General features: G+C 38.6%; 1 protein-coding gene across 1 annotated transcript; it reads left to right on the forward strand.

The window, feature by feature from the left end:
* sh3bp2 (SH3-domain binding protein 2) lies at positions 1-11624 on the forward strand. The gene is made up of 13 exons (XM_030769967.1): positions 1-26; positions 6256-6395; positions 6683-6785; positions 7313-7430; positions 7811-7878; positions 8277-8362; positions 8657-8728; positions 8877-9441; positions 9830-9941; positions 10235-10290; positions 10842-10917; positions 11037-11096; positions 11290-11624. The coding sequence occupies exons 2-13, from the start codon at positions 6260-6262 to the stop codon at positions 11425-11427; spliced, it is 1590 nt and encodes a 529-aa protein (XP_030625827.1). The 5' UTR covers positions 1-26; positions 6256-6259; the 3' UTR covers positions 11428-11624.
* Positions 11625-13890: the final 2266 nt, after the last annotated feature.

Here is a 13890-nt window from a genome sequence, read left to right on the forward strand (position 1 = left end):
TCACACACTTCAGATGGTCTCAATGGGTAAGTTTCTTTTCACAAAAAAAATTAAACCTCATAAGTACTCTTATGGATTGCTACTGATTTAGATAATGGTTGGCATTTGTGCTACGTGTTGTACGTGTTGAGTTTAGGCGGGACTTTTGATTTTTATTTTTTTATTCATTTCCAGTGGATAAAGTGAAAGCTTAAAGGCTGGTATCCTCTTCCTGGGGATTTCAGTGCACTTTTGATTTTATAGGCTGTCGACCAGAGCACATGTTCCTGCTTAAAAAGGAACATGAAACCGATGTTAATGACACAAGGAGATCAGTGTTATATTACACACTGTGGTGAACTCTACTGGTATATCTGAGAACTTCTGAATAACTTGGTTTGTGATTAGTTCAGTTCACTTTGCCACTCAGTCAGTAACATTGTTTTGTAACATTGTTTTTGCAACATTGTAATATAGCAACAAAATTTTTCATTTATTAGATCTGTTTTACTGTATGATGTAATGAGCCATCCCGTTCCTCTTCCACTCGCTGACAAGAGTTTTGGTCTCATTTTCAGATTGTCTGATTAATTTTTTCAGATGGTTTCTCTGTGTGAGATCCTTAATCTTGCGTTTAATACCAAAATAAAAACTCATTTAATATTAAATCACCAGGAATTAAGATTGCTTGATGGTAGTCACTAAAAAGCCACAAATGGTGAAATATTATCAACCAGCAATTTGGTGGAATCTTCTAGAATTTATAATCACCTTGCATTTTAACGTTGGGAAGTGAAATGGTAGACAGTTTATTACGTTTTTTAACTTTTACTTTCTTGACAAATTCCCCAACAACACGGAAATTTAGAGGGAATGGAGAGTATTTTGGAGGTGGAAACAACAACACTGTGGTCACAAATGCTTTCAGTCTACTAAGGGCACAGACACTATGTTCTTAACAAAGGTGCTTGAAAACATATATTCCTTGTTAAATGTTTTGTCTCTTCCAGATTGTTTATGTCTCAGACAAGATAAAATCTTGTCCTAGAGCAGAATAAGGGGGATACTTTGAAGCACAGTATGGTTTAGGGTTAGGTGCAATCAGAAATCAATTTAGTCCAGGACTAGTCTTAATCTTTTTCAGATAAATTAGAAGCAAATTTCCATTGTGCTCATTGTTAGTTGACAGACAAGTCATTAGCTCACTGGTTCACATTGAGTCATGTTTAGTCATTTGTTGTGTGCTGTTGCCACTGCACTAAAGCAAGTTCCAGTTGTGATAATGGAAAGTCCCTCTGTCATCAACTGGATTGTGCGTTTACAGTTTGAGAGCAGGGCCTTGGTGGCAGCGCCCAATGAGCTCGACTGCCAGAGAAGGGAACAGGAAGTCACACAGCTCTGACATGATGCTGTGTCTTGGCGTGGGGGGTCTGAGAGAAGGCTTAGAGGAAATGACTCGTCTCAGCCTTCGATCACAGAGAGTTTCTCTCACTTTCAGCTCTATCAGTCGTTTCTTAGGCTCGAGTTGTCTCTTGTCTTCCGTCGGGGTGGCCAATGTCCTACAGATAACATGGTCACAAACGCTGGCCTGTGTCCATGGCTCTGTCTGTGAAAAAAAAGCGAGTGATCATTCATAATCAGGCAAATGGAAAAATGTGTTTCAAAGATCAGGATATAATGTAAGTACGCTTTTTTCATCACTGCCTTTGTCCACTTTCTATACAGAACACTTGTATTTACACACATTCAACTGCTTGAGAGAATACGATAAGAATGAGAAACCTGGCAGTTAATCCAGCCGAGGCTTTGAAATTTTAAAAAGCTGAAACAACGTGTAATCATATTTCGTGTAATCATACGTAATCAACTGTGTTGACACTGCGATTGTTGACAGATTGTTGAGTGCAGCCACTTATTTGGCTACCAGTTGGGGTAGGGTCAAGAGAGGAGCCCCAACAAAAACTAGGAGGAAACCTGAAATAAAAATAATTATAGATATGGCAGATTTGAATGGATTGTAGAATCTTTTTTCCTTGGTCTATATTTCCACTACTGGCTATGCAAATATGAGAGAACCTCCTACTCTTCATGAAACTTAGACCCACAGTTTTTCACATGCCACTGTAGGCTAGCAAAATGAGAACTCATTTTCTCTCACTGCCGACTAGATACGATCAGGATTATTTTAAGCATTTGTGAATTCCAACCCTAGCTCTTTTATTTAAAACGGCACAGAGTGTGTAATTTTAGTGAGGACTTCCTGTTTTTACGGCATGCACATATAAGGAGATGGAAAGTGATGCAGAGGAAAGCCATGTATGCCACAGAGGCAGAATAACAGCACATAGCCTTTCTTGAGGTTCTGACTGTAGCTTTTGACCACTAAACACATACAAGGAAAGGAGAACTAGAATATGTTGCAGTGAACAGATGAAGGGGGGAAAAAGTCACGCTCTTAAGAGTTTGGATTCTTACTGATTTCCCAGGCTAGCTCTTAACTTCCACTTCAGTTGGAACTGCTGTTTTAAAAAGTGTCTTTGAATTTGCTCTCCATGTTCAACATATACCAGCTGTTTTCTATATTGACGGTAAATAAGGGTGTTGGAGTTTTGATGACAGTTTTGAAAAAGCACTATGACCACAATATTCTATTGAGTAATCACAGATAACCACATCGGATTACATGAGACAATGAACTCAAGTAAGGGTAGCCTGTTGTGTGGGAAAGTGTAATGCCACAACCATAAAACAAAAAAGCCTGAATAATAAAAGGTTTTATAAGTGAACGATAAAGGTGTGGAGTATGCTGATTTAGTTGTGTATCATCTGGTTCTGAAAGCCAAATGCTAGAGCTAATCTTAAAGAGAGTATGGCTAATGTTTGAACTAGTCTTATGTCTGACCTGAGACAATCAAAACCTCCAGGATTTTTTACGATGTTCAGTAAATTTTTTGTATTACCAATTTGCTTCTTAGATGGAGAAAACTTATGATTTCACTCATCAACAGCTGCCTCTCTCAGGCTACACTTTGATTCAGCTTAATAGTCATTGGAAAGAAAATATGCCTTTGAACTGGATCATATTAGTGAATACGCAATTCAATGTGCTGTTTGAATTCAGGTTCAACACGTGGTAGTTTGTGGTTTGGTCATCAACAGTTCACCATCAGTTGGAAACACAGTGTGTGAAGGACAAAACTGAAAACTTGTCTGATTAAATATTTTATCTGTTACTAAGGGTGGCTTGATCTCCTTATCTTAGCAGACACTAGCATTAACCAGATCTTGTGCTTGTGCTACTAGTAGTATGTAGCTTAGTGTTCTGTCATACTGACTTGTATGTTGAGATAAACTAGTATGATGTTGTGTCCCTGTCTTTTGTCTGTGTCTTGTTTACATGCGATATCCATGTGCTTTAATCTCAAAATCAGTTAGCCCTGCCTGTTTACAGAGGCTGATTAAGGGGGGGTCAGCTAAATGAAGCAGGCATTTTCCTCACTCTTCCTGTTTGGGCTTTGGATTCTGATAAGCAGGAAACATCCTTTTCCTGATGGCCATTTCTATTTTACTGCGTGTAGAGACTGGTAGGTCAGAATACATAAATGAAGCAACTCTACAGAAATAATTGCACTATTTTAAAACTTTTTTCTTTCTTTCTTTTTTTTTTTTTTTTTGATATGCACAACTTAATTTCACAGTTTCCAGCTATTCCTGTTGCCTTTGCCAATACAGAGCCAGAATCATAAACTGCACATACAAGCAGAGTCATATTCTGCACAACAGTCCACTGCAAATAGATCCTTCATACATTCAACTTCCAAAATAAAAGAGACAGGCTGAGAACAACATGAAACAGACACATTGAAAGCTATTGCATTCACACAGGTGTGTCTCCAGTCTTAAGTTTTAACTAAACATTAAACATCATGTTTAGGATCATGTACCAAAAAAAAGCTGCGTAGGACCAGTGATCTGCTATTTAGGCTACCACAACAAAGGGAAAGGATGTCAGGAGCTTTGAAAAAGCGGTGATGGTGCATTTAGGAGAGACTGTTTCACATGACTTTCCATGATGAAGACAGACGAGCTAACTTGAATTAGATGAGTTCAAATATTAATCTTAAGTGTAAACAGGCAGCTTCATCAAGAAGTGCTGGAAACTTCACAGAGTGGGATACTATGGTCAGACCGCAGTGTACATATTATTATGCTTGAAAATGCCTGTTTCAAATGATGCAAAGACAGCAAGCAATGTGGCAAGAAAAATCATTAGGTCAAATGAACCATCCTTCACCCTGTCCTCAACTGGCAGAGTGCGTGTATAGCAGCCGCCAAAAGAAAACATAATCTTAATGGTTTAGTTACCGGATGGAACAGGTCTGACAGCCGTGATGGTATGGGGCGCGTTTTTCTGGTATGTCCACCGAGCTCCTTAGTGGGAAAAAGAAATGGCTTTACAGATACGAAGCCATTCTAAAGTGTTCACCCTCTGTCCTGTTTACCTTGTAAGTATTTCTATCCTGATGGGAATGGTCCTTTCTACGGTGACAGGACCTCTGAGTGGGTGGACACTAAATGGTTTGATGAGCATGAAAGCGATGTAAACTAAAGGTCAGCATCATCTCATTTACCAAATCTTAAGCCAGTTTAAAATGAATGGGAAGGGCCTCTGATAGTATTTTCTAACAGTGAACACAACACCAAGTGATGGAAATTTGTCATGGAAGAACGGCGTGACATCCCCATAAAGGAAATCCAGACACTTGTAAAATCTATATTAAATTGTGTTTAAACTGTCTGAAGGCACATAGTGATGATGCCGCTTATTTTGGCAGCTACCTGCACTTCTACTTTTTAAAGCTGAATATTTTTTTATTGGTATTGGAATTATTTTATTGGAATATATTAATGGTTCTGTACCTTTACAGAGGCAAAAGAATGCTTATTTAACATTTTCATTAGTTTCAGCAAAATGAGGCGTAGGTTTGACATGTTACATATTGTGTACCGTTTAGAACGACCAGGCTCTTACTGACATGTTAAAAAAGCCATGATGTGGGGCTTGAACACACTCAGGACTGGGTGGTGTCCATTGAATCTCTCAGGCTGCATATCCCTGGTTCAGTGAGTATATTTGTTCAGTCAAATTGCCCTCTCATTCTGAACAGCTGGAGAGATTGCTAGTGTCATGCTTCCGTGCCTATCTGCTTGGGTTGAGCTCCCGTAACAGTCCCGTGGCATCCCTCCACTGTGGCTTCAGAGCTGTAGGGCTGCAGAGTTTCTGGAAAGTTTCTGGAAAAGATCTGATGGACTTTTTTTCCCTCAGCACTTCATTTGCCCTCATACAACTGCACACTGCTGTTCTTCACATGGCATTGTGACGACTCAGCAACTCAGGCAGGAAAGCATCAACCCGGAGAGCAATCAACAGCCCAGGAGGGGCTTTCACATTCCAGGGGAAACACACAGTTTCCTGCTATGCTTGTCCGGTCTAGTGGCAAGGATTTGCTTGCAGCCTGTGTTTTTGGCTGGCTTTATCAGGACTTAGAGTTCTGTGTGGTTAACAGCCTCCTTTAAGGTACTCCTCTCTGTTCTGCCCTTCAACACCAGCATGTTCAGAGAGAGCTTAGTTGAGCCAAGAGTTAAGAGAAGCGTGAGAAAGAGGTAAGCTGAGTCCAAGGACAGAAAGAGAGCACTGTCAAGGGTTGTGATTAAGTGAACCTCTAGTGGTGGTTTCGATGGGAGTGTGGCTTAAAAAGGATAGATTGTTTTGTGGAGTAGTTTTCTTTTGGGCGTTCACTGCAACTAGAAATACTTCGCATGTAATTTCAATATTTTGCAACTTGCTATGGTGATACATTTGTCTTTGTCTCAGAGCGCATGTTTCAATAATTTGCTGCTTATGTTATTAGTAGGAATATGGAAACACATATGGGAAAGTGTGTGTATGTGTGTGTGTGTGTGTGTGTGTGTGTGTGTGTGTGCGTGCGTGTGTGTGTGTGTCTGTATCTGTGTCTGTGTCTGTGTCTGTCTGTCTGTGTGCTCCTGTGCGTGTGCATGTGCGAGTGCATGTGTATGTGATTGTAATGCTAAGTGTTTGTTAGGGTTTTGGACGGATCTTAGGGTTTTTGACGGTCAAAGTGGTGGACAGAAGCTGAAGGCCATGTTTTGTTTTTTGTAGAATATGATATATTACCCTCAGCCTCCAAGCATTCTTTTTGCTGTCTTCAAATTAGATCAGCATCTTTTAATTTTCTTCGATCCTTCCCTCCGCAGAAATATGGCTGCTGTTCAGATCTCCTGGCCCGTTCCCATGAGGGCTATTGGAGCCCAGAACCTCCTCACCATGCCAGGTGGGGTATCTGCCTCTGGGTATCTACACAAGAAAGGAGGGAGTCAGTTCAGTCTCATGAAATGTGAGTTGTACTCCATGGCATGGAATATGTTACATCCATAGAACATTTGTCTCTCCAATCTCAGTCTCAACAATGGCAGAACAGAACTGAGGATACTCTATAATACTATGGATTTATGCTGAATATTAAATACATTTGAAACTATTAATACAGTACATTTTTTAGTCACAACATGTAATGTGGATATTATTTAATCATGGATATTATTTAAATAAAATTATATGTATTTTTTCTGTTATGAATTTATGGTATGTACTCAACTGAGGGAAAATCAATTTCATCTCTAGGGCCCCTTCGATACATCATCATCCATAAAGGCTGTGTCTACTACTTCAAGACCAGTACCTCTCCGTCACCTCAAGGGGCATTCTCTCTCAATGGCTACAACAGGTTTGCATGTCAGTTACTTAAGTTGCAGGTGGTTTGAATGGTCTGAATGGACTCATTAGTGTTGTTGTGGCTGCTCTGGTGACCACATCCTGTCCTCTGTCTTACAAGATGCATATGGCTCTTTGTTTCCTAACACCTTTGAGTTTCAATTCTGCATGGTTGTGAAAGCAAAGGCAGGATTTTTGCTACTGTTACGTTGCATTTTTCTCAGTTTATTCTCAGAATTTATGTCAGGGAAAATATTCAACTTTACAGCACCTCTTTGTGATTGCTCTTATTTGACTGTGCATGCTGATGGTGGTAAAGCCTGTAATTGTTGTCTGTAGGCAGAATTCTCTCCTGTGACTATGTATGAATAGTCCCTTAATTCAGATACACCAGGCTGTGAGACTCAGCTATCTGTGTAGGGAGTTTTGGCAAAAAGCTTATTTCCAAAAGGACCTACTCACACTTATCAGGCAGAGAGAGAGAGAATATTTACACTATGTCTACTCCTCATGAGTAAATGTTTTATGTTTCGCTGATAGAGTCATGAGGGCGGCAGAAGAGACGACTTCCAGTAATGTCTTTCCTTTCAAGATTGTCCACTTTAGCAAGAGGCACCGCACTTGGTACTTCTCAGCTGCCAGTGAAGAAGAAAGAAGGGTGAGCTCAAATAATCTTTAAATACACTTTGTGGTCAAAACACACTCAAACAGCTTCTTAGTGGCTCTATCATGTGATTTCTGTCGTGCAGCAATGCTTTAGTTCTTGCTGATTCATATGAATATGTCTTTTTTTTAAATTCCAAGGAATCTGCTTAATACTGTTGTTTTAATAAGATTACTGAGGCAAGGATTTTGACCTTTCAAGCAGAAGAGTTTGAGTTTTAAGCTACAGCTTAATTCTCTGACTTATGAATATGCATAACACTGGGGATTTTTTAAAATTTACGGTAATCTTTATGGCATTGTATGCCTTTATAATGGCTCTGTTTAAATGGTGTAAAAATGAACGTAAATGGATCTTTTTTTATTCTCCTACAGAAATGGATGCGTCATTTGAGAAAAGAAATTGACTATTATAATGATAAGAGAGACTTTCAAGATCCAAGGTAAGATCAATCATTTTCTCAGTTCTTACAGCCAAAATGAATTTTCTGTTGTTAGATGCAATGGGCGTATCTTCTCATGGTTCATACATGAGGTATCACATTGTTTTTGAATAACTGTGAGCCAATAACTAGGGTTATGTGGTAGGAAAGTGGGTTTTGTCTTTTTTTAATAAAGAATCTACTGAGGAGTTTAATTAGCTTATTCATCTTAATTCATTTTTCACACAGTCGATTGAGAGCATATCTTATTTCTAATAGATTGTTCCTATTCACTAGCATGTGTACATAGTAGAGTCTGAATCTGGGTGGTTGGATGAAAGGTTCAACAGCCGAATGGGTGAATATGTCATTTATCATAATAAGTAATCATAAATATCTTGTCTACTTTGTTGCTACAGTGAGTCAGACTCTGATGCAGAGAGCTTCTATGGCCAAATTGAAAGCCCGCTAGACATCATACATGCCCCCGACAACCCGGAAGCAGGTACAATTATACTGCTGTTGAGTATTCTGCAAAAGTTTGACGTTGAAAGCTTACATTCTCCGTACATAAGCAGTGGTTCGTTAAATTAATGAGCTGTTTAGTGTTTCAGAGTCTACAAAGAGGTGTGGCAGTTGATATCAATCTAATTAAATAATATTGACAATATAATTAAATAAGAGTCAGTGGATTAGTAAAGTTTTCCTTAGCATGGAAATCAGAAGTTTATTACAGAGACATTGAAGTGTACCATGACTTGTATAATTGTATACTGTACACACAACAATTCTCACTTAGAATACATGCTCCAAGATGAAGACAGTGATGAAGAAGATTACCTTAAACCTGATGGATCACCTACATCTTCAGGTAGCTATGAATGCTCTTTAAGGCCATACATTTAATGAAAATCCTCCTGACTATTTTGGTGTAAGACTGCTTGTGCTTCTTCATAATTGTTGACCATATTTAGAGATTCATGTTCGTTCTTCATATTTGTCTTGGGTTGTTCTCACAGGAAGGTCAATTGCACCTCCTCCTTCTTACCCTCCACCTCCGGTCCCTGTTCATCCGAAACCGGACCATAAAGGTCCTCCACCACCAGTGCCCCCTCCACCCAGCAAAAGTGCCCCATCCCCGGTGACCAAGAAAGGCCCTCCACCCATTCCCAGTCAGTGTTCACCAAAAGAAGTCATAAATAGGGGCCCCCCTCCACCATTACCCAGTGCTCCCCATCTACAAAAACCAAAGCTGTCTGTGGGCTCTATGCCCCCACCACCTCCATTGTCTAGCCTGAAAAAACAAGTGACTGGAAAGATGTCTGTATCTACCTTGCCCGTGTGTGAAAGGAAGCCTAGTCCCCTAATAGGAATGAAGGGGCCAGCCACACTGCCCATCTGCAGTGAGCTAGAGAGTAAAATGGTTCTGAGTCGTGAGGATAAAGTCAGTACAACCAGTCATAGCCATGGGACCTCAAGCAATGAAGACAAGCAGTCTCTAATGCCAATGAGACATAAGCCGAGTGTGGTGCCCAAGCCTCCAGTACCAATGGTCAAGCCCAAACCTCTTCGTCCATCTCTCCAGTAAGTAATCCATTTTTTATGCTGCATCCTCAATACAGAACCGCATTTGACAAATTCACGCATAAGTTTTCCACAATCTGTTCCACGAAAATATTAGTTTTTAGATCATTTTAAATATTTGACTCACAATAGTGAACAATTCGTAAAGAAATTCAACTCACACAGACAAGATAACCTGAGATGCTGATATTTTTTTAGCTGGAGTAACAAAAAAATAGATAAGTTATGGAAGATCATCAACCTTTTTGTTGCTTTTTCCTCCTATCCTTTTTGCGAGATTCACAACTAAATAATTAGTAGGTGAACAGTCAAAAGAGATGTAGTTTGTTCATGCTTTTGAACCTGGACATGTGGATGATGGCCTTTGTACACTTGCATTACCTCTCAGAAGATCATCACCAGATGGACAAAGTTTCCGCTCATCTGTGGAGGAGAACCCACTGAAAAAGAAAAATACGCCAAAGAATGATGCTGAAGACTCAGATGAAGACTATGAAAATGTGAGTAAAACTGACATTTTGTGTCATCTAATATCACTTTTGTTCGCCAACAGGTATTACATTCTACTTTGGAGTTCAGAGCAAGTGCTATTTCCTCGGTCAAAAGCAAAAAGCACCCTAAGCTAAAAATGTACAATGTTAATAGTTTTATGTTCAGTGGTCTTTCAAACTAACACTGTAAACAGATATTCTGGGAAAAATCAAATTCAGAAGTTCTAAAATACAACATGCTCCAAATGTCAGTGATGGTAAAATGTTTTCATATTTTTTGTTTTTTTGTTTGTTTTCATTAGGTGCAATTACCAGATTCTGTCTTTGTGGAAACAACAGAAACAAGTAATGTTGAAAAGTGAGTAGACTGATTGCTTAGGTTTTCTTAAATTATAAAATCTGAATTTCTGTGACGTTACTGATAGATCAGCATTCTTTGTCAATGTGTTTTACAATGGATTCATTGGTTATTTCATTATGTGGGCTGTAAATATGGTCATTATTTTGCTCAGACCTAGACAGAGAATTTAATCTTATTTGTTTCCATAGCATCCTGTAACATTAACAATGTACAAAATGTCACCATGACAGTTGACGGTACATTTTTTCCATCAATCCCAGTAAAAGCCATAATCTAAATAATCTAAATGACTGATTCACCTGAGTGTTTGATATAATGAAAATGCTGATACTGATTAGTGTATATTTTCACTGGCCATGAGCAAGAATTTTATTTTGATTTTCCACATCTATGTCCAAGGTTCCAAAGTTACACTTGAGCTGTCTGTAGTGGTTTCTACTGTCCCCTAGTGGGGAGTGACTTGCCATGACAACAGGATTTCAATTCGTTATGCATAGCAATCCTGCTGTTAGACCTGTCATTCATTACTATTTTCCCTTTTTTTGAAGATTATTCAAAGAAGCATTTAGTTCACCACAGGATGGACTGTACTGCATCAGAAACTCAGGAACAAAGACATCAAAGGTACAAAAAACAGGCACTATGCTCACTCTCTTGTTACTGTGTGTTGATGTACAATGGACGGTCAAATGTATGTTTGTTTTTCCATTTTTCATGACAGCCTTTACTTTATTCTTACACAGGTGCTGGTTGTTTGGGATGTGAGTTTAAACAAGGCCAGAAATTACAGACTCTTTGAGGAGGTCAGTCTCAGCGTTTCATGTTGAGGTTTCATTTAGAAAGAACATATACAATAAACCAAGCCAGTAAAGTGGATCCTCATTTTCAGCCATACTTAACATGAGTTTCTTTCTCTCTCTCTCTCTCTCTCTCTCTCTGTCTCCCTCTCTCTCTCTCTCTTCCATTATATCCTTTTTGCGTTATATTTGTTTGTAGGACTCCAGAGTGTTCCTAGAGGCAGATTTGACATTTCCCTCTCTGGCAGCTCTGGTAGAGCACTACTACTGCCATCCACTACCCAACCACGGCTCTCTTTGTCTGCAGAAGCCCTACGGCTACACGATTCCCAGGTGACATTGTCCTGTCACAGCCCAGCATCTGTTTGCACCACAGACTCATACTAGGCTCTGATTCTAAGAATTGGAAACCTCTGTTGTCCTGCTACCACAGCGTCCCCTATAGGGCACTTTAACTGAACTCTCACTGAAATCGCCAGAACATGTACTTACCGAAGGGATTGGATCCTGAAAATTTTCCGAAACAATCGGTCACAAGTGAACCTGGCCAATGTAAGGCAAAAATCAAACAAAAAGGTGTCAGAGGTGAAAAGTGGTAATGATAGAATAGGGTTAATGAGCCTATTCCATTGAAATAAAATCAGTTTTCCAGAGGAGTTCTTTAGCTGATATTCAGATGTACTCTTTCATAAAATACAGGCTGGTTTTATTTCACTTTAGACTTGCAAGCTTTGTCCATAGAAGAACATACGCAGCCAGTATTAGATGCTGTTTTCAACTCAGGTGCACATTGCCAAAGTTGCTCTGGAATTTTGAACAAATCAGAAGGCAAACCCTGAAGCATTGGATTGCATCTGTCCTTCAGTCTCCTACAGTGGTTCATTTCACATCTCAGGAGGTTGAATTTGAAAAAAAAAAAAAAAAAAAACATGGTATGGTGCACACACAACACAGACCGTCTCATACAGTCTGTGACTATGTCTTTGTATGCTATGCTTCTTACACTGTTTTAAAAATCCTTTTGCAAGCAAAAAGTCTCGAAGACTTTAGATGATAACACCCACATACACTCTACAGTTATTATGACAATAAATGAGGGACTGAAAGAAGTTTTTTTTTTAGTTAAAAGTTTTTTGAAGTATATGGGATCTTTTTATCTTACAAAATCTACTGTGAAATATCGAGTCATATCCATTTAATAAATCCTAACAAGCATGCAATATGTACAGAATGTAAAATAATGAGTGCAATTCTACGGTTTCTTTGTAAATACTGTAATATTTTTATTAACATTTTATCGGTGAGTCATCTCCATGTATATAAACATTTTTTTATTAAGAGTATACAGATTATTTTATTGTATCGCATTTGTAAATAAACCCATTGAATCTTCTTTTTGTTTAGTGTGATTTTCTCACAAGAAGTCATTGTTTTTTTTTTCTAAGACAGCAAATGAAGAGAGAATTTTTTCTTCTTTCTTCTCACAACAGTTCATGCTGTAACTATTCATCTGACAGAAAGCAGATGTGGTCAAACCGTACATACTTGTATTTATCAGAATAGAGTTCATCAGCTAGGTTTTGTTCACCAACTTCTTCTGGCTCTGGTAAAGCACTCACTCTAAAAATTACACACCAGCAAAGTGAGAACATGATTCAGGATGTGTACACACAAATATTTCTATTTAAGATCACAATAACTAAGTATGCAGAAACAGACCATGACACCCTGTTGTGACAGCAGCTACTGAGTTATTTTGTCAGAATGTTGGAACATGACAGTTGATGAGTCCATCTCATGCGCAGAGGTCTTGAAAGCAAGCTCCATTTGTATTTAGCTTCTTTGCAGGACTTATAGGATCAGACAACACTATTAGCATTTATTGCTGCCTCAGAAGAAAGCCCCATCAAATGCAATTACTTTAGAGCATCAGTGTGCAACAGGAATATAAATTTTAATCACAAACTTCATGCTGACTTCAAAAAGCCCTATCTACGGCAATTGCAATACTTGTTCTTGCCCTTATTGTAGCAACATTAATATTTGTAATAATTTTTCTTCAAGAATAGGTGACAGTATCGTTAAAGAACTGTTGAAAAGATTCCATTTATAACTGGTTGATAGTCAGAATTGTATGAAAGGAAAATGTGACAATTGAACTATATAGCGCATATACATAATGTATAATGCATGTGTATGTGTACATATACATATACACATACACATGCATATACTAGTGTGTGTGTGTGTGTGTGTGTGTATATATATATATATATATATATATACATACATACATATAATTAGTATAATTAGATATATACACTAATTGTGAGCACTATTGTTTTATGAGTGGAAAAATTCTCAGTAAACAGCTGAGGAGAAATTCTGCCTCCCACACCATCACAATAAATGGATGGAAGGATTCAAGGGTGGATTTAGGATGTTAGGAAGGGTGAGGGTATAGAGAGAACAGTAGGAAAGAAAGGGTACAACAGTAGCCAAGTAACTGTCAGACATTTAGGGAAGGCATAGTAATGACAACACAGAGTGCGTTTAGTAAAAGTAATTGTCAATGCAGACTTATTTAAAAGGTTTATCAGACTGGGTGGAACAATGGAAAAATAAAAATTGATGCCCAAACTGCCCAAACCTGGTTAATAATAAGAATGCAGCTTATAGAAATAATTGAAAAAACAGTGCAAACCTCTATGGGATTTCGAAGAAAAGATGACACCAGGCTGACATTTAGTAGTTTTAACTGGTGAAGTGTCATCTTTTCCGAAACAACGGTATTACTGTC

The sequence above is a fragment of the Chanos chanos genome, chromosome 3 (assembly GCF_902362185.1).
Source record: "Chanos chanos chromosome 3, fChaCha1.1, whole genome shotgun sequence".
In the NCBI taxonomy this organism is placed as follows: Eukaryota; Metazoa; Chordata; class Actinopteri; order Gonorynchiformes; family Chanidae; genus Chanos; species Chanos chanos.